The sequence below is a fragment of the Schistosoma mansoni genome, chromosome 3, assembly GCF_000237925.1.
Source record: "Schistosoma mansoni strain Puerto Rico chromosome 3, complete genome".
Lineage (NCBI taxonomy): Eukaryota > Metazoa > Platyhelminthes > Trematoda > Strigeidida > Schistosomatidae > Schistosoma > Schistosoma mansoni.
In genome coordinates this window covers 27,113,630-27,135,987 of record NC_031497.1, presented here as the reverse complement: position 1 = coordinate 27,135,987, position 22,358 = coordinate 27,113,630, and the positions used below count along the sequence as shown (strand labels likewise).

General features: G+C 37.2%; 1 protein-coding gene and 1 non-coding gene across 2 annotated transcripts in view; one reads left to right on the top strand and one right to left on the bottom strand.

Moving 5' to 3' along the window:
• Positions 1-22,358, bottom strand: part of Smp_130340 (phosphatidylinositol 4-kinase) — a gene marked incomplete at its 5' end in the record, with an annotated part of 61,265 nt that overhangs the window by 35,176 nt on the left and 3,731 nt on the right. Inside the window, 6 exons of the mRNA XM_018799830.1 lie at positions 4,334-4,401; positions 7,905-7,994; positions 8,202-8,583; positions 14,827-15,191; positions 19,925-20,055; positions 21,433-21,876. Of these exons, the coding sequence (XP_018651580.1) occupies positions 4,334-4,401; positions 7,905-7,994; positions 8,202-8,583; positions 14,827-15,191; positions 19,925-20,055; positions 21,433-21,876 (1,480 nt within the window). The remainder of the gene's footprint in view (positions 1-4,333; positions 4,402-7,904; positions 7,995-8,201; positions 8,584-14,826; positions 15,192-19,924; positions 20,056-21,432; positions 21,877-22,358) is intronic.
• On the top strand, positions 15,649-15,715 carry Smp_tRNA_00370_Leu_TAG.1.1. Its single transcript has one exon. It is a non-coding gene (tRNA).

Sequence of the window (22,358 nt, the reverse complement as noted above, 5' to 3'; positions counted from 1 at the left end):
GCTGTAGGCCAGTGATGATATCCAACTGGACAAACCGAAGTACGTAGAGTGAGACTCTCTTTTCTTTGATCATTGAAATGATTACAAATTTATACTACTATTTCTTATCGATCCCCCCCTCAAAAAACATCAATTTCCCAGTGTTAAATCTCGCAAGTACGTTTAGGATTTCTAGTTGACTTACGATAAATTCTATAAACGGACGAATGAGGGTTCTTTTAATAAGTCGCAACTAATAGGCAGTCGAACACACCGAACACCTGTATCACACAACTGCCCCGACGAGCGATGTTTTATTGGTGTAGGAGTAGGTTGGAAGAAAGCTAGGGGCGGCCAGACCAAAACATGGCACAAATCCATGAACTCACTGACAATCGGACTGAGCCATGTTGGTAGGTGTAGACTACCTAGTTGGGATTCGCGAGATGACAGCATTCGATGGTTAGAGACCTTGAATGACATGGCTCAAAATCGTTTGCAATGGTGAAGGTGCATACACTCTTTGTGTTCTACCAAATTCTAATCTTCTGAATTCTTCATGTCCCCGTACTTTTTCTCTTTCCAAATTTATTTCACTGTATTATACTCCTTCAATAACATTTTCAAACCCTAATCTTTCCGATTACTGCTTATACTCTTACTACTTCTACCATTATGGGATTTGAATCGACAACTTCATCTCTGTGCTAATGTGGTATGTCAACTCGAACTGATGTACGTACGTACGAAGTTCTACGTTGTGACTGACTAACTGACAACAACACTTTAACGTTAGTAATCTACACGATAGGAGAGAAGACAGGACTTTCAATCTAACTCTATATTTCGTGAGGAAGTGAAACCTGGAACAGAACAACTCTATTTTTATAGTAAATTGCAATAACTCTGGGCAATTGTGACAAGGTTACAAAACTACAGACGATAACAACCAATCAGTTGATAGTAAATGTTATTGATGAAATGTGAATTACGAAAATGTCATCGATATTATCTCTTCAAGAAAGAACTAACATGTAATAACAAAAAAGGGCCTGATCTATTCTTAACACTATTAGTATTTTTAACATGAGGTTGTAGAGAATGCTGAATTTCATTGAAATCATGATCCGATAAAAGTCATTGGACGTATGTTTCATCCTAGTATGAGACTCCACAGCAGTATGCATCCATGATATACATGCTTTCTAAGTCTATTGCTGCCCCGATATAGTCATTTCGATACACGTTTTCAGTTCTGAACATTAACAACAGGATAATTCAAACTTTTTCTGATGATAACGTAAATATAATATTCATTCAACAGGCCAGTAGGTGATTGTAAAATTTGTTAGCATTTGAAGTAAAACCGATTGAATTAGAACATTACCACTTTGACACTGGTAAATTCAACTGAGAAGTCTCAAATAAGATATAACGTATATGTTTGATTACGCTGTTATCCATAAGCCATTTATTCTATCTTTATTTGATATATTGCATAAATTAGATATCAGTTAAATAAAAAGTTTATTCATTTATTTACTTAAACACATAAATATTGGTACAAGGAAGCACCAGATAAATATGCGCCACATAAATCTCATTTGATTTGTGTGAGGACTGTGATACTGCCCAGGTGCCCAAACTGAAGCAGGTGGTTTTCTTAGGGGGTCACACCCGGAGCCTTAGATATAAAGGTCTGGTTCACAAGGCAGTGGAGTATCGTGAGGAGATGCAGTCCCATGGTGGTCGGCGACCAACTATTGATTCATACGCCATTTGTTCCCTCAGGATACTGGAACCCATGTGCACTATTGGTTTGGAATGAGGGTTTTCCAACTCCCCTAGGTGGAATTTCCGTGTCCAGCAACCGGGTTAAAGCGCCGGACATTTGCTTTTCGTCCTTTCAATTTCGTAAGCAACACTCCCTACACGAGAAGGCAGTGAGTAGGACTTTCCTGGCAGAGGCTATATACGCTTGGTCATATGAGAGCATTTGGAGAGGGAGAGCGGACTCTCCCCACTTTCACCTAGGCCAGGGCATTTGGGGACTAAATAATAGGTATACACAATTGGCCAAGATTATTATTTTGTAGGTATTATTACCAAGGTTTGACTTGATGATTTCAAATAAATTGAGCATTTGAGTAGATTGTTATAAATAAAAATCATATATTTGTCGATATCCCAACAAATAGAAAAATGAAATTTTTTGATGTTTCGTGACTCCGTCTAAGCTACTTCTTCAGAGAATGAATACCCAAATTAAATTCATTTGATTCTTTATTCTTCAAAGAAAAGGTTGACATGGAGTCACGAAAAATCAGAAAAATGTCATTTCCCTACTCCATAAGATACGACATATATATTATTCTTATTTATAACAATATTGTTAGTATCCAGGTACTATGTTGGGAAATTAATTGGAAAGGAATCTTCCCCCCTCCGAGTTAAATTATACTTTTTTAGTGATTTAGTAGTATTGAAATATTTATTTTATAATAGCACAATAGGATATTAAAATTTCAAACTGATCATTTTATTATCTTTGGATTCTAGTGTATACAATAGAAAGTAATCCATTTAAAATAATGATGAATAGTGTTGTGATATATAAATGCGTATGACAAACGAATAATATAACCTATGCTGATTATTAAATCGTTGTAAATAGAATGAGATGTGAATATGAAATTTAATAGTTGAAAGTAGAATCATTTACTCATTAGTAAACTATAGTATGATATAAAATCCACAATCCCTTCAAGTGCTCTCACATGACCACGCGTATACAGTCGTTGTCAGGGTAGTTCAACTCACTGTCTTTTCACGAAAGGGGTGTTATTTAAGAAATTGAGAGGAAGAGAATGTCCATAGCTTTAACCAGATTGATGAACACAGAGGGTCTAGCCTAGGGGAGTTGAGATACCCTGATTACAAACCAATGTTGCACATGGACTACAAGATCCTGAGAGTACAAATGGCGTATCAACCTATTGTTGGTCACCGCTACCATGGAACTGCATCTTCTAACATTTCTCCACAGTCTTGTGAGTTAGACGTGGAGGTCAAAGGCTCGAGCTGTAATTCCCCTAAGAAAACTACGTGCTTCGGTTCGAGTGACCAAGCAGTATCTCAGGTTTTACACAAATCGAATGATTTATGTGGCACATATTATATTTGGTGCCTCCTTAAATCAATTTTTATGTGTTTAAATAAATAAATAAGATATCGTACATATAAAGATTAGTAATAATATATGTGATATGTTGTTGATGAGGCATTGAATATCCATCAATTGAAATGGTCGAAACCTATTTTATACATGCCCAACCACCACCTATGTCAGAAAACGTACTTTGTCTAATGTGAGGATTGGTTAGAGTACAGTTAGAGACGGTCAAACCATGATGTGGCACCAGTTCATGAAATCACTAATGATTGGATTAAGTCACGTTAATAGGTGTAGACTACCTGATTGAGGTCCGCGTAATGATTGTCACCTATTGTTCAGAATCATTTGAAACGGATCAGGTGCATTTGCTCTTTGTCTTCCATTAGAACATTTTTTTTAATTTTCTATAATTAGTCTTTTATAGTACTATTGTTATATCCCGATAACAATAGTGAATGGTAACTTTGGGATCCATTGTGGACCAGTATTGTGCATACATTTTTTATCGTATATTTGCTAAATAACTAAACTATTCATATTCGTGTCCCTCTTATTATAAGCTTCATCTTGACCTATAGACTATTATTATACGATTTACCATTATTGAGTTATCCCCAGACTATTAATTACCGCCTCCCACATTCACAGACACATCTAGCTAAATATTGTACAAATATTATTTTCTATTTTATAGTACGATGTGGTCAGTTTGGTTGATATATAAACTCAGTATGTTTGAAATATAATGATTCATACCTCAGAGGTTGTTATTGGTGTTCTGGACTTAACTGGCTGGGCTAGACAGAAAGCATGACCGATACGTACTCGAGACTACTCATACGGTTTTCGTGTGTCACTGTTCCAATCGATAATTCGCTGCTCTCTGATTGACGGTCTTAACACGTCATACATTAACTGGGTATCCACTCGGCCACAAGTTATAACAACTATTGATGCCGTTATTAATTCTATTACTCTGGAATGTATTACAGAAATATATCACATTATGTTAATGTTTTCTAGCAATTTGAACCAATGCACATAGGCGTCACGTTCTACGTTTGATATGACTGTGATTGGTCTAATGTATGTAATGTAATCTAATACGAATGAATTGATTTTTATGACAAAAGTTTAGAATGATGAAAAAAAATAATTTCCATCGATTTGATCACATACACTGAGAATGAATAATAATGTCATGATTAACAAGTGCATTTTGTAATACCTGTTCCCTTGATCAGTTGCTAAAATTATAATTTAATGTTTACTGGTGTCTCTGTCTTTTCCATATTTCTTACTTTCACCGTGAACCATTGTTTGAATTGTCCTTGTTCATTACCATACTACAAGTCTGTTATGATAAGTTTCAGAGTAATCAGCAATTCAATAGACCAGTGGAGTTCAAACCACGTCTGTTGTGAGATATCAACTCATTGAAGACAATTGGTGAACGGTTGCTCAACTTCATGGATTGGTTGGAGTTAGACATAAACGCCATTGGATGCCGGCTCAGTGGTCTATCGGTTAAGTGCTCTGGCGCGAGACTGCTAGGTCCTGGGTTCGAATCTCACGAGGCGAGGTCGTGGATGCGCACTGCCACTGAGGAGTCCCACAATAAGACGAAACGGTCGTCCAATGCTTCCAGGTTTTCCCTGGTGGTTTAGCTTCAACTGACTCACGATTTCAACTAATTCAATAGATGCCATTGAAATACACTAGTCCCTTTTAAAACTTTATTTAAATTCGTAGCGGATACCACTGTTGTTTTCGCAGGTGTGTGAATAGAATGCCAAGCTTTTTCAGGATGAACTTATTCTAAATGATCGACTAGGTACATTGCTAATTCTCTCCTGAACGGATTCTTGATCTTTTAATATTCGAATTGATAACTAAGGAATCTTCATAAGCAAAGATGGATGGTGAAGCTAGCAGTGGAATCCAGGATGCGCGTTTCGTACTACTTGAGACTCGTCGGCTGGATGTGTCGGCGTCCCAGAGTTGGTGTTCGATCTGAGACTCGGACCCAGTACCGTTCACTTTAAACGCCATAGCATTATCCGCTTAGCTACGGAGTCCTGACAGCCACTAGCTTGTGCAATGAGGTGAAGTTTTAATTCATTTTTAATGTTTGTTTGAATCTTCTCATTGTTGTTCAGGACTGTAATTGATCAGTCTCTTATAAGCATATGTGCATCTTGTGCGGACTGTCTCGATATTACCTTAAGTGGATAACGCAATTGCGTTCGAAGCGAACAGTGTAAAGTGAGATCGATCAGCGAACACACCAATGATAAGTGAAACGCTCATCACCGCACTAAATTCTTTGACCTTGTATGACTGTCTTTGTTTTATCACCAATCACAGTTTTATGTTCATTCTAACACAATATTCTCCCTTTTGACTCATTTTTCCTATACTCCAGTTACTGTTCGGTATGTCATTTATATTTCACCTTTTCCCTATGTAATAGACTACTGTTTATTCGCATACTAATGTTGTTAATTTACGTTTCAGAAACAGATAAAGTTTATTAAGCCAAATAGCTTACTTGTTCTGACTTTGGCGAAACCAAGACTCTGTATTCGACAGTTTATAGAATAGCTTAAAGTTACCCCTGTAGGAAATTGCTTCCTACAAACAGTACTAGGTCCGAATATTGGAGTGAACATTATCTCTGAGACGCGGGCATATCCAGCTGACGAGTCCCAAATAGGACGAAACGCGCGTCCTGATAGCCACCATTCATCTTTGCTTATAGTGCTTGTGACTTAAGGCGACAATGAGACAACCCACATAGAATGCAAATATGCCAATAAGAGACTGATCAATTACAGTCCTAAACATCAATGGGAAGATTCAAACAAACAATATAAAATGAACTAAGGAATATTTGTGTTGTAATTTTCTACGGTTAGTGAAAAATATGAAAATGTGCGATCTCATATGGATAAAATCGGAGTCCAAGCATAAAAGGAATAGCAGTATCATCTATCGAGCTTCTACAACGATGGTTGATAGCGACATTATCGATCTGTGCTCATCATTGTGTTGGTACCGAGAGTTGCCAGGTTAGGCAATGTCTCTGCATTTGCTTAAAGTTTGAATATGCTAAGAATAAGCGATTGTACGTGCATAACTGCAACAAACATTTACCGTTATCCGTTCGTGGGATGAGACGCCGTAAGACCCACCTAAGTGATTTTCAGTTTGGCTTCGCTCAATAACTTGAGTGTTAAAATCATCTTGTACGATCACTATATCTGAGTGCCTGGCTTTCCAGAGGTTAGAAAGCTTCCTGTAAAACTCATATTTTACTCCATACGAGCTTCAGTGAGTGGTGGTATGGACAGAAATGACGAAATGGTAACGATATGCGTCAACATGTCAATGGCTTACTCCATGGAAGTTATGTCTTCGTTTAGATGACCCACAAATTTACACCTATATGAGTCATTATGGCACGTCAGGTATCACATGCCTTTATTAGCTCTGTCAAAAATTTACAACCTTATTCACTGAGTTAGCATTTCTAATTAGTATTCTACATCTAACCTCAGTATTGCTAACTTCGTTGTTCCGCCATACGCGTGTAATCTTCTGAAGAAAACTCCAACAGAATAAGTGAGACACATGTTACCAAGCGTCAAATGTTACACTCCACAACCATACAACAATATTAGGTGGACTGTTTTTATAGTATATTTGTAGACAAGCATTTCATCTGAACCACAAGTTGTCTAAGCGAAAAGGGACTGAAGGAATATTTCACCAACGTACTGTGACTGAATGATACCCTGAAAATATATGTTTTTCAACATGATCGATTACTCCACTCACTACAGTCAAGCTAGACATTAAAGTAGAGGTGTCCTAAAGTAGCACTTTTCATCCAGAGAAAAATGAATGTATCTCGGAATAAATTGGCATTATAATCCCATTAGTCAACACCTTTAGTGAATAAGATCATCAGTCAGTCAGTCGGTCACAACGTAGAACTACGTACGTACGTACATCAGTTCGAATTGACATACCACATTAGCACAGAGATGAAGTTGTCGATTCAAATCCCATAATGGTAGAAGTAGTAAGAGTATAAGCATTATGTGAAAGATTAGGGTTTGAAAATGTTATTGAAGGAGTATAATACAGTGAAATAAATTTGGAAAGATAAAAAGTACGGGGACATGAAGAATTCAGATGATTAGAATTTGGTAGAACACAATGAGTGTATGCACCTTCACCATTGCAAACGATTTTGAGCCATGTCATTCAAGGTCTCTAACCATCGAATGCTGTCATCTCGCGAATCCCAACTAGGTAGTCTACACCTACCAACATGGCTCAGTCCGATTGTCAGTGAGTTCATGGATTTGTGCCATGTTTTGGTCTGGCCGCCCCTAGCTTTCTTCCAACCTACTCCTACACCATAAAACATTGCACGTCGGGGCAGTCGGTACTTGGGCATACGTAACACGTGTCCAAGCCGTCTCAACTGATGAAGTTTCATTACTTCATCAATCGATTTGCCATCTTTACCTAGGAAGGAACAAGATCATATTATCTAGATATTCTGAGTTAAAAAGAGAATCCTTGAAAATTACTTCGTAAACAAATTCAGACGAAGAAGTAATCATTCAGTTTTCTGTCATCCGTTGTTTCTCATATACAAACCACAGGTTTATATATGAAATCGATTAGTGAATGAAACGACTCAATGTATAATAAAATTTTTGAAAAAAACACTTACTTCTTTGCTCTTTGGGACTAATTGGTACTAATCGACGAGCTATTCTCAAAAGACCATCAACAAAATCCCATTCAGGAATTATTCTCGGGACTAAATAATTACGTAATGTCAAAGTTCGATACATCACTGATGAAGTAGTGTGATAATGTGGACAATGTGGTAAATGAAATGAATTCTCTGGTGATTGCAACTTAATATCATGATTATCGTTATCATCATCTTCATCACCATGGTCAACAACACCAACACCATCGCAACTACTATGAATACAACGATTGGGAGCTGTCATATACAAACCACTGTCAAATGGACTTGACGATTCTGTCGTGGAACTACAAGATTCCATAGTGTGAGTTGGATTGTTTCTTCCTTCATTTATTGACTTTGTTTTAGTGAATGTTATTGTTGTAACTACAGGTACTCCTCCTCCTAAAGACCCAAGCATTAAGTCGGAAGTTATGTTATTTGTAGAATATGAAGATAAACTGCGATCAACATCATTACGATTATTATTGTCACCAGGAACACTGGCAGTTTGATTTAAAGATGATGATGATTTAATTTGTGCAGAAGTATCATCATTCATGATACATAATGATGAATTTAATCGTTTTAAATTAACTGATGAAAGAGAATGTTTCGGAAGACATGATTGTGGCAGAATTTCTTTTGTAATAATCTATAAGCATTTATAGAAAGTGAAGGGAAAACAAAGACAAAATGAGTTTGGAATGAATTAATTTAGAACGAAAAATGGAAAAAAAGGCCTCCACAAAGCTCATGGAGAAAAAAAGTCATCTATTGAACAGAATTTGAACACGTACAAAGAGGTATTGTGTAGCCCTATGGAAATAAAATGTCTAATAATGTGGAGTTTCTTCGATTCACCTTCTTGCAGTAGATCACCTTATCTATTATCCTCTACCCCCTCACCGGTCAGTCAATCATAATTGTAGTTCCCAATTCCCAAAGATGGTGAGTCGAATTTCGGATAGATAAAAGAAGCAACTCTTCGATTTGAGTACCGACTTGCAACTTTTATTATCACAATCATATAATTTACAACTGGTTGATCACTAGGTGGTGATCAATTTCATGTATGTCAGGTCCTTCTTAGTGCATATCGAATCCTATCGACCAAGTTGCAATGTGGCCACTAGTCTAGGGGACTCGACATTGCGTCCACTATGTTAAGATAATATGGTGGTTGGAGGTAGTCAATAGGAAACCTGGACCTAGGTTTCGAGCTACTTGGCACACGTCAACATGGTGTACCTGTAATCTTGAGGGAACTGATGCTCCCTGACGGATTCGATCCCGTGTCACCTAACCTCACAGTCAGAGATGCTACAACTGAGCTATCCAGGCCGCGACTGACCTCTTGTAGGACTGAGATGAATTTACAATTGATTGTTCACTGGTTGGTGATCGATGCCATGTATTTCAGGTCACATAATCTTAGAGATTTATCCTAAACATCGAAGCTGATACTATTTTTCGAAAGGTGTTTGTGGGTATCAAATTTCCAACGAAAGACAAAGGTTTCCATAAAGTAGAACACTTTCAAATTCAGACCCATCCCATATACCGTTGGCAAGTTATAAGTCGAAACACAAATACAGGGAACATCAATCACGTTATGATATAATAACTATCATTTTACACGGCACAGATAACAGACACAGTTTATATTGATCTCCATATTGTAATTCGAGTATCTTGATCATATGAAACAATATTAAAATTATAGTTTTCTGTCGAATAGATTTTTGTTTGTTTGTCTAAGAGATAAGTTTGCAAAAAACAACCTGTAATGAATAATGTATGTAACATACAGAATGACACCAGAGGGTCAATCAGAAACTACCAGATGAAAAGTGTATGCGATTGTCCAAGGGATGAGACATAAACCATTGAAACATTTAACTACCTAAGGGATATATATCTAGATTGTACATATATAAACAAGTATACAGTTATTTCTTGATTCGGTTAGCCAATAAACTCTCTTCTCACTCCAACTCTTAACTCGAGTACCAGGTTTGGGCTCGGATATAGAAAGTTGCTGAGTCAGTATTGGCTCACAGACACCGCGCATCATGACATGTTAATGTGAATAAAGAATGTAACTATTTATGATATGATCACCCTAATCATTGTTATTTAATGGGGTTTGATAAAAGATTTGGTAAAGAGACTACCGTTTGTAAAGCTTTATAATATAGTGCAGTTCTCTGTTTTATGCTCTAAAAACAGTTTGAGTGAATAATAACTGAGATTAGGTGGAGTAATAACCTACTCTAGTAGAGAACAAGCAATTTCCAGTTGAAGAGGGAATTAGGAAAAGACGCTGGAGGTGGATAGAACACACAATGTGAAAACCATCAAACTACACCAAAAAACAAGTCCTAATTAGGAATCCTCAAGGTAAAAGGAAAAGAGAAAGATCAAAAAACACATTCCAACGGGAATTGGAAGCACGTATCAAAAGCACAAATAGCACTTGAGAACAAATTGAGAGCCCAGGATAGAGTAGGTTGAATATTCCTGGTTGTCGACCTATGCTCCACAAGGTGTAACAGGCGCATCAGTCAGTCAGCTACAACGTAGGACCAGGCACATTTATGCATCAGTCCAAGTTGCCATACATCGTTAGCACAACAAGATCAACACCGGATTCATAGAAATAGTTAATTTAGTGGTGGTAATATGAAAAGAAAGGTTGTATATAAGGATATAGTATAGGAAGAAAGACAGATATGAAGCAATTTTAATCTCAAGGTTTAAGGGAAGATAAAGATTGTATACACCTACGCCATTGTGATCGGTTTTGAGCCATGTCACCCAGAGTTTCCAACCATTGGTTACGATAGTCACGCGGACCCCAACCAGGTAGTCTGCATCTACCAACATGGCTCAGATTAGAAGTGAGTGACTTCAAGCACTGATGCCACGTTTTGGTTTGGTCGCCCCTAAATCTTTTCCAACCATCGCCAATACTAGTCAGCATTGTGCGTCGTGGTAATCGGTGTTCAGGTATACGTAACACGTGGCCTAACCATCTCAGTCGGTGAAGATTCATGACCTCATCAACTGATTTACAATCATTCCCTAATACCCTGAGTCTATCCTCACTATTACTTACCCGGTGATCCCAGCAGATGCGAGCAATATTTCTAAGGCATCTGTGGTCAAATACTAGTAAATTACAAGTATCTTCTACTCTTAATAGCCATGTTTCGCAGCCGTAAAGTAGAACAGAGCGAACTGCTGCGCAGTATACTCGTCCCTTAATTGATAGACGGATATTTCGTCTTCGCCATAGGTGACGTAATTTGGCAAAAGCCAAACGAGCTTTTTGAATCCGTGCTGAGATTTCGTCAGACACCAACCCATTAGGGCTGATCAGACTTCCAAGATAAGTGAAGTTGTTTACCTGTGTTATATTATTATTAGTGTTATAGTTATCACACCCTACATTATATTGATCCGTAATAAGTGTAGTTTATTGTGAAGTGTGCCAACTTTAATTTATTAAGCTGTATGTTGTTTTCCAAGTTGTCTACTGAACTTATAACATTATCTGTTCGTCTGTCTGTATGTATATGTGCACGTTTGGTGAAGTTAGTTGTATATAAACAAAATCAAAAGTGTTTTTGATCATTGGCAAAACAAGAATATCATTAAAGAAACAAATAGATTAGACTAAAAATTAAAGTAGTTAGTAACAGTGGAATTCAGACTGTGTGTTTCATCTTATTTCAGACATGTCAGTCGGATGCAAGCGCATTCCAGTATTAATGTTCTTATCTATTTATTTGAACACATAAATACTAGTACAAAGGGGCACCGAATACATATACGTCACACAAGTCACTTGATTTGTGTGTGATCTGTGATACTGCCCGGGATCCCAGACCGAAGCAGGTGGTTTACTTAAAGAGTCACACCCGGAGCCTTTGACCTAAAGACCTGATCCACAAGGCAGCGTAACAACGTCAGGAGATGCAATCCTATGGTAACCGGCGACTGACGATTGGTTCATACGCCATTTGTTCTTTCAGGATACTGGAGCCTATGTGCACCATTGGTTTGGAGTCAGGGTTTTCCAACTCCCCTAGGTGGACTCTCCATATCCACAAACCCAGTCAAAACACCGGACATTCGCTTTTCGTCCTCTCAATTTCGTAAGCAACACTCCCTACGCGAGAAGGCAGTGAGTAGGACTTTCCTAGCGGTGGCTGTATAGGCGTGGCCATGTGAGAGGATTCTCCACACTCTCGGCCGTACCAGGGCCTTTTGGGGCGATGGATGTTCTGACGTAGAGAGACTCAAATTAGTCGTCATTCTCTTCAAATGTTCAATGCATTATCCACTGAAGATCCTGACTTCGATCCCTGGTGAAGTTGTGGATACGCAATGTTGGCGTTGCCGTTCCAGGTTAGTTTTATTGGGTGTGTGTTTGTATTAAGACGGACATTATGAATATTCCCCAGGAATTAAGGTACATCCAACTGATGAGTCCCGAATAGAGCTTGAGTTCCATTCTTTGGATACCCATTTTTTATACGGCACCCTTTATAATGAAGTACAGAAAGTACAGAAGAAACAACTGTCAACAAAAACTAGTCCTTATCCGCTTGGATTCAAAGGTGAGGAGATATCAGGCAGGGTCGATAAAAGGATTGAAATAGCTTTAAAATAGCTTCCCTCCTATTTGTTTTTTGATGTTTAACACTAGATTTTCCTTAGAAAAATTAAGAGTGGATCTGAGGTCACTGCCAAATTTATTTACAGATTTACATATAGTTGTGGAAGCCTGTATATTCGAATGAATGGCAGAAGTGCATCAATAAGGTTTTCGTAACATATTCACCGTCAGTTGTGTCTGAAAGGAAGTATATACGAGTGTGATCACCGGAAATTCAATAAATAGTGGACATAACGCAGATGATTCAGGAGCGTTTAAAATAATTAACAAGCAGAGAACATATTTACTTCGTTTTACAGAGGTCATTAGCATTAAACGCCTACGTCCTGACATTAGTATGCCGAAAAAAATTGTGGTAAATCTCTCGTTACCATAGTAAAATAGTTCTATTATTTTAACGTTTGTCAGTCACATTATCTCTTCACTGTCGTTTACAAATTCAAGTAAAAAAATTCCAATGATACTCCCTCATGATGTTAACTTGCATTTTATGTCATCTGGGCTCCTTGATTATCAATCATTTGATTTATTTTATTTGAACACATAAATATTGGTACAAGCAAGCACCAGATAAATATGCGCCTCACAAATCTCATTTGATTTGTGTGAAGGCTGTGATACTACCCAGGTGCCCAAACTGAAGCAGGTGGTTTTCTTAGGGGGCCACACCCACAGCCTTTGACCTGAAGGTCTGGTCCACAGGCAGTGGAGCATCGTGAGGAGACGCACTCCCACGGTAGCCGGTGACCAACGATTGATTCATACGCCATTTGTTCCCTCAGGATACTGGAGCCCATGTGCACCATTGGTTTGGAATCAGGGTTTGCCAACTCCCCTAGGTGGACCCTCCACATCCACCAACCCGGTTAAAGCGCCGGACATTCGCTTTTCGTCCTCCCAATTTCGTAAACAACACCCGTGGTGCGAGAAGGCAGTGAGTAGGACTTCCCTGTCAGAGGCTATATATTCGCGTGGCCATGTGAGAGCATTTGGAGAGGGAGAGCGGACTCTCTCCACTCTCGGACGTACCAGGGCATTTAGAGGCCAATCATGGCTGCCCTCCAATAATTTGATAATAGCGTATTGTTATTTATTGTCTCTTCATTATCATCTATAATTTCAACCCCTTTCTTTACAAGACCTAATACTAATAAATCTTAACTATTATGTTAAAAAGATTATTTCGTCTTCTTGTTTTGCGTATCATTTCGGATTAAACTCCTTGGATCTAGGTTTCGTGTTATTAGGCACTTGTCAGTAAGGTATATTGATAACCTTGAGATAACTAATGACTCACAGTGGATTCGACTACGAATCACCTAGTTTCATTACCATCAAGCTATTCACGTTGTGAATGATTTCTTTTGTGGAATTGATACGTTCGCAAAATTGATTTATTAGTGAGCAGTCGTTAAGAGTTTCCTGTCAACTACTCACAACCATCTAATATATCAATGTGGTGCACAAGATATCGAGTTACTTAAACTAGTGACCACATTGCAACTTGATCAGTAGGATTTAATCAGCCCTCAAGAACCAGACAAAAAATGACCTTGATCACTATTACCCAGTGATTAATCAATTCGAAAAAAAAAAACAAATATAATGAAATATCATGAACGATTGCCAAATATTACTTTTAAAAGTCGCTAACTCTCTAGTGAATTAAGATCTTGTTGACCATATCATATGGTTCCTTTAAACTACATTGTATTTTGTGAGCGCTTAATGTATACACACATTAAGGACGAGGAAAAAAGTGGGCAATCGCTTCATTCTAGTCTGTAACTCTTAACGAATGCCCATATCTGATTCAATTGAGAAAAGATCTAGGATCATTAGATCTCAAAGTATGTAGAATACCTTCAAATTATCCAAATATATCCAAAATATAAACAAAATCTCTATATGATAATTATTTAGTAAAACTACATCACCAATGTGCATCACCATACAATGCCTAACTTGGAATCCGGAAGGGAAGCAGAAAAGAGGAAGGTCAAAGAACACATTACACCGGGAAATAGAAGCAGATATGAAAAGGATGAATAAAAACTGGAAAGAACTGGAAAGGATTGTCCAGGACAGAGTTAGATGAAGAATGCTGGTGGGCGGCCTATGCTCCTCCACGAGGGGTAACAGGCGTAAGTAAATAAGTAAGTACATTTTTTTAACCAGGAAAAAAATAAGTTTCAAAACACTTTCACATACCTTATTCATACTCATACTTGATTTAAGTGGATTTTCATCAAGATTATTCAAATGTAATTGATGTAAAGAATGTCGATTTTCATTCATTAATAAAGAACGATTTATTATAGGACATATTGAATTTAATGATATTTGATTGGTTACAACATTAGAAGTAGTTGTTATTGGATTGTTTACAACATCATCATTTATGACGTCGACAGTTGATAAACAAACAGCTGAATCTTGTGATGAAGACCAACGATTTTGATTAGAAGTTATTGTTACTATGGATTGATTAGTTTCAGGGTTATTGATTAGATCCAATTGATCCATGACAATACGATTTCTGGATTTATCTACATAATAATGATAATTTCTTGAACCTGTACGCATGTGTGTGTATATTGAAAAGATAAAACACAATTAGAATGATGAAGAGCAACGGACTATGGATGAAACATGGAATGTAATTTCAATTAAACATTGATAAACTTATAGGAGTCCCACAATAGGACGAAACAGTCGTACAGTGCTTCCAGGTTTTCCATGGTGGTCTAACTTCAATTAACTCATGATTTCCAATGTATAAAATTACTAAAATCTCCACAAAACCCCCTTCTGAAAAACTTACAAACAGTTTAGAGCAAAACATAAATAACAACCACTTTTGCTCAAAATGTTTGTGACTTAATAGGAATATCGAGGCAATCTGCACAGGATGCCCATAAGCTAAAATGAAATGATCAATTGCAGCTTTAAATATGAATGGAAAGATTCATATAATCAAAATAAATAAATCAAAATTCAACCTATTGCATAAACCAGTGGCTAAGTGAAATAGGTCGTTAAGTGGGTGACGTGTTAGCATTAGAAGCGAATGGTGCTGGGTTCGAGTCCCAGAATGAACATCAACTCTGGGATACAGCTATATCCAGCTGGTGAGTCCCAAATAAGACAAAAAGGGGAGTCCTGGATTTCACTGCTGACCACCACTCAACTCAGCTTACCATTGAGGAATTAGTTTGAAGTAGATAGTGACGATGTTGTATAGGTTGATAATCAGATCCTCGTAATTCTATTAACTAGCTCAGAAAATGCAGTGCTACTAGTTACTAGTCTTGAGAAGTTATTTCCAAAGTTATAATGAGGAGCAGTAACCAGTGGAGTTCGAACATATTGTAAGGAGACAGTCAATTACCAATGATATTGAATGGTGGTTGCGTGATATAGTAAATTGATTGAAATTACACATGTAAACCTTTGGATGTCAGCTCCATGGTCTGGTGGTTAGGAGCTATCTGCAAAACCTGTAAGTCCCAAGTTCCATACCTAGTGAAGTCATAGATGTGCATTGCTAAGGAGCTCTAAACCTTGGAAAAAAACTGTCTAGTCCGTCCTAATTTCCACTGATTGTGCCCAACCGTAGTCAATCTGTGATGTAAAGCTACGAAAATTCCATAATCTCCACAGAACATCTGTAGGACAAATTAAATCCTAGAGTGCTTATTTGTCGCTCGTCAATAAGGCGTACCTGTAGTTTTGAAGGAACTCGTCCCATCAATGGAGTTTGAACCCGTGTCGTCCAGATTCAGTCTGAGATGTTACCAATGAGCTATTCAAGCTGCTACTCACCCCTCGTAGGACTGATATATTTAAAATTGAATGGTCACAGAATAGTTACCAACCTCACATTTATATGATCTATAGTTGAAGACAATGAATGATATGGTTCAATACCAGTTACTCGAGGCATAGGTGTATCCATTCTTTACGTTTTGAAATAATGTTCTCTATTATTAATATCTTCAACTACCGTTATTTTTCTTCTACGGTTTCTCTTTACAAGCAGTGGCTTAGTAGTTAAGGCGTCCAACCTTCATCCATTATATCTCAGATTCGAACCTAGCTACACTTACATCAGATGTGAGCAACTGATTAGTATTGTTACCTCTTACACTTGGAGTGTCGTTCATATTCGAAGAATCGGTGGGCTAGCTTTCCCTGATAAGATAACAATGATCATTCAATGTTCGAGCGCTACACATAGATATGTGTAGAATTATTTTAAATTACCACTTCATTATCAGGTGATTGTCTAATGTCGATAAATGAAGATTAAGGGTTTACTTTACCGTCACCAATATACATAAGTACGTATGTATGTTTCCTAAATACACAATAAAACAAATGTGTTTATTACTTTCAATAAAATCGATTCTTCACGTTGTTACTACACCAACACAAACACACACACACGAATAACAAACAATTAATAAGAAGAACGAACCAGTGTGTTAATGACAATAATTAAAAAGGTAGAAGGAATACGATTAACAATAATAATGGTAATTAACACACAAACGTTTATTGATTTTTTTAAAAAAAAAAATTTTAATTTCTCTTAGTGATTTTTCCTGTTTCTAAGTGGATAAGCTTGTGTTATAGATCATAATGAAATGTTCATTGTGAAAAAAAACTAAGAAAAATATTTATTGTAGGTGGTGTTTATTCCCCTAAATATCCTGCTATGGTCGAGGGTGGGGTAAATCCACTTTTCCTACCCTGAAAAGCTGTCATACAATCATGTGTTTATAATCAATGTCAGGGGAGTTTTGCTGACTGACTTTACATGAAGAGGGTGTTTTATTTTAGAACGTAAAAGAGAACAGTGGAAGGACCGGCACTTAAGTCAAGTTAGTTGATTCGAAGGGTTTATAAGAGAGGAGTTGTGAAACCCTGATTTTAAATTAAAAGTATACATTAGCTCCAGGATACCAACGGGACGAATGAAGTACGAGTCTATTTTGGCTACAGGTTATCATGGCATAGTATCTACTGACGTCGCTTTATTACTTTATAGATTAAACTTCTAGGTCAAAAGTTGTAGGAGTGACCCACATAAGAAAGTAACCTGCTTTGATTTGGGTGCCTGTTACGTAGATCATCTATAAATTACGTTAGCTTACATAAACTCTTTCGACAAAACAATAATAATAATAGGTTACTGTTACGTCTGGACGATTGAACGCTATATTCGCTCCCCTAAGCTAGTTCCGTAACCCCCGAGCTAGAACTATACATCGACTCGAAGACCAGAGAAAAGGCACAAAGTGTGCGGGAAGCACTTTACTACAGGGTTCATTTATGTACAGAAAATATAGGGATTTTATAGTAATTTAAGAGTCCTTGAGTTTTTACTGAAAGTTCTAGAATACTGCTAAACATAGTAGCAGTGTGTTAATCAGCCAATCAGGATCTCCACATGTGACTTTTCCATTTTTGTTATTTTAGTAACATAACTTCATATAACTTCTAATTAATCGTTGATTGGTTGAAATGCTCCTTGATGACCCCTGAGCTTGTTATGTCGCTTGCGAGAAAAATGCAGGGTCATCCCAACAGTTACCTAATTATTTATGGAAATTACATCAGTTCTATGATGATTTTCACCAGGGACTAACCGCTGTCGGATGAACGTTACGACCGAAATTAAAAATGTGGGACATTATGTTCTAAAGTTATGACATTCATCAATAATATAAGAAAACCTTGCGCACGAAACCTGATTAACCTATGTACGTGTATTTGTAAGAATTTCCATAATAGGGCGGGGATTTACTAACACAAACAAACATTCTTGTACGACTGATTAAAAGTCAAATCATCCAATTTTAAGACAAGTGCCCCTGAATGCCCTGGTACAGTCGAAAAAGGAGAGAGTCAGCTGTTCATCTTCAAATACACTCACATCGCCACGTGCATACAACCAATGACAGTAAAGTCCTACTCACTGACAGCGTGTTATTTACGAAATTAAAGGGAAGAAAGGCGAATGTCCATAGCTTTAACCGGGTTGGTGGACACAAGGATTCAGCTATTGGACTTGGAATACCCTGATCAGAAACTAATACTGCATACGAACTACAGGATCCTGAGAGAATAAACGGCATGTAAACCTATTGTTGATCATGGACTACCATGGGACGGCATCTCCAAATGTTGTTCCACTGTCTTGTGGATCAGACGTGTAGGTCAAAGGCTCAGGATGTGGCCGCCTAAGCGAACTATCTGTTTAGGTTTGGGTGATCGGGCAGTATTTCAATCCTCACACAAATCGAATGAATTGTGGCGCATATATATGTTTGTTGCCTCCTTGTATCAATGTTTATGTGTTCAGATGAATAAATAAACTTAAGATAATTTTTTGATTTAAACATCGCCGTACTACTTACTTGGATTAAACATAGACGGGTAGTACAACCAGTTGGCTTACAATGATTTTTAAAAAAAACTAATTAATTATCATTCCACATATAGGCAATACAAATTGTTATATTTGAAAAGATTACGAGTTCCCTAATCTGAGAATGAACAAAGGCCAATAAGCTAGCTATTCTGACGCGTCCTAGCCACGCTAAGTGGAGCAGGAAGTCCAAGTTCGAAGTGAGGAAATATATTCTGAAAGCAGTCAGAAGCACAAGCAATCACAACAGGCACAAATCAAACGTATATATACAACATAAAATTGTCCTTGGGAAGCGTTACAAAAATAACATAGTAAAAGATACAACGAACCAATAGCGTTTAAGATCCTCCCAAGTGGGAAATACGACAATGGTTGTCTAACTAAGATTAGTTTATTCATGTAAACTTCGAAAGTTAACAATCTTCAGCAATCTCATATACCAATAATAATAGTTATTATGTCCACGCTGGTGGGTAACTTCAAGAGATAGTTTCCGAAATTTTAGTGAGAAACTGTTACCAGTGGATTTTCATTATGTCAGGTATGAGACAGTTACCGATCAATAAAATTAGAAGTTGGTTGTACATTATTACGCTAGACAAGTACACCATTAGATTCCAGCTTAGTATTCTTAAGGTCGTGTTTGCCGAGAGGCCTGGATTTGATCCTTGATGAGGTTATGGATGCAAGATGCTGAGGATTCCGTATTAGGTCGTAACAGCTGTTCACTACATCTTAGTTATCCATAGTTATCTAATTAAGATCAGTTAGTGATATAAGTAACAGAATATAACTAATTTAAGTATTGACTATAAAATAATTCATCAATGGAATAAAACAGGTCAAGTAATTGAATAATATCTTACTTACTTGTTACATCAGATGTACTTCGTTTATGCCCGATATTATAATGAATATTTGGAGATAATTTACAATTAGATAATGGTGAAGTATTATGTGTATGATGAGTATTAACATTATTATACGATCCCATGTTGGAGCTAAAATAAATATATATACGAAAGTAACATGGTAAAGTGATCTGTATGAAGTGAACGGTTTGTTTAATTCACTCTTGCTTTATTTTATAATAATCAGTAACAGTATAGACCAACGTAATATGTTGTATCCGTCAGTTAGATACAATGTAGGAATTAGCCTATATGTGCATCGGTTCTAGTTCCTACTAGTCAGTATGGGGAGTAGAAATCTCCAAGATGAATACCATAAACTCTAACTCATATCATCATAACCAGATAGTCGACATCTACCAATAGGGATTTGAATCGACAACTGCATCTCTGTGCTAATGTAGTATGGCAACTCGAACTGATGTACGTACGTACGAAGTTCTACGTTGTGACTGACTGACTGGCTGACCAACAGGGCTCAGTTCAACAGCGAATGAACTCATAGACTAATTCCAGTCACTTTAAACTTCCTGCACCAGCAAGCATTGCACTGTGAGATATCACGTGTTTGAGCACACATAATACATACCTCAATCCTCTCAGTCGATGAAGATTCATTACACTGACGATTGATTTGCTATCTTTATCTAGTCTTGTCCCAACAATCGATTACTCTATAGTCCAAACGTATTCAGGCATTACTAATAAACTACGAATGTCCTCTAATTTTAAAGATTACGCTTTACAGCTCAGTCAGTCAGATACAAAGTAGGACCAGGCACATTTATGCATCAGTCCAAGTTGCCATACATCGTTAGCACAACAAGATCAACACCGGATTCATAGAAGTAATTAATTTGGTGGTGGTAGTATATGAAAGAAAGATTGTATATAAGGATATAGTATAGGAAGAAAGACAGATATGAAGCAATTTTAATCTCAAGGTTTAAGGGAAGATAAAGAGTGTATACACCTACGCCATTGTGATCGATTCTGAGCCATGTCACCCAGAGTTTCCAACCATTGGTTACGATAGTCACGCGGACACCAACCAGGTAGTCTGCATCTACCAACATGGCTCAGATTAGAAGTGAGTGACTTCAAGCACTGATGCCACGTTTTGGTTTGGTCGCCCCTAACTCTTTTCCAACCATCCCCTACACTGGTCAACATTGCGCGTCGTGGTAATCGGTGTTCAGGCATACGTAACACGTGGCCTAACCATCTCAGTCGGTGAAGATTCATGACCTCATCAACTGATTTACAATCATTCCCTAATACCCTGAGTCTAACCTCACTATTACTTACCCGGTGATCCCAGCAGATGCGAGCAATATATAATACTAACCTGGAACTATAATGTATCGATACACTTACTACTTCTTAGGTTAGAAAAAAAGGTTTAAATGAACAGAAATTAGTCAATAACATAGGAAAAATGGTAACTTTACATAAACACACACACACCTTCCATTGACTATCGACTGTGGAATAAAACTACCCCATGTAGTCTCATCAATAGGTAGTAATAAATCCCGTAAAGTTTGTGCAGTATACACAAATCGATTATCATTGGATAATTCTGTCGTAGTTGTAATAGGAGTTGGAGTCACAATTGTATTGTCATTTACATCACCAATGTTATTATTATGATGATAATCTAATTCTTGTAAAGGTGTAATAACTGATGAACTAGATTTTAATTTCATAGATTTACTATTGTTGATTGATTGAGAATGATCATTGGAATTCATTAAATACAATTGATTAGATACATAAGAGAATATTGGCACTGATGATGGACGATTATGTAGAATTGATGAGACACGTTTCAATGGATTATATGAATGTGAACTGAATGTGTCCAATAACCAAACAAGATTTATTGCAAATGAAACAGATTTTGTACATCTGAATAAGATGTTTAAAAGGTAGAAAAGAGGAAAAAAGAAGAAATAGTGGATTAAAAAAGACAATATATACATATATACATGGAACTTGATCGAGAGAAACTATGACTAGTGGAGTTCAACCGTATTAGATGTGAGGGAAGTAACCATCAAATACAAAGGAAGGTGGATGAACTATGACATCAATTAATTGAAATTAGACAAGTATATCATAGGACACCAACTCAATGGTCTCAAGGTTAAGCGTTCACTACAAAACTAAAGGTCTTGGGTTCAATCTCTCCTATGGTCATGGAGGCTCGCTGCTAAGACGTTCCATGCTAGCATGAAATAGCTGTCCATTGCTTACATGTTTTAAATGGATGTCTAACTTAAATTGGTTCATGATACCAATAACATTCAATAACCCCTATGTTGATCAGCAGAATTTGATCAGCACTAACGGAGTGCATGCATTTAGAAATATTAAAGCACTTTCATTTT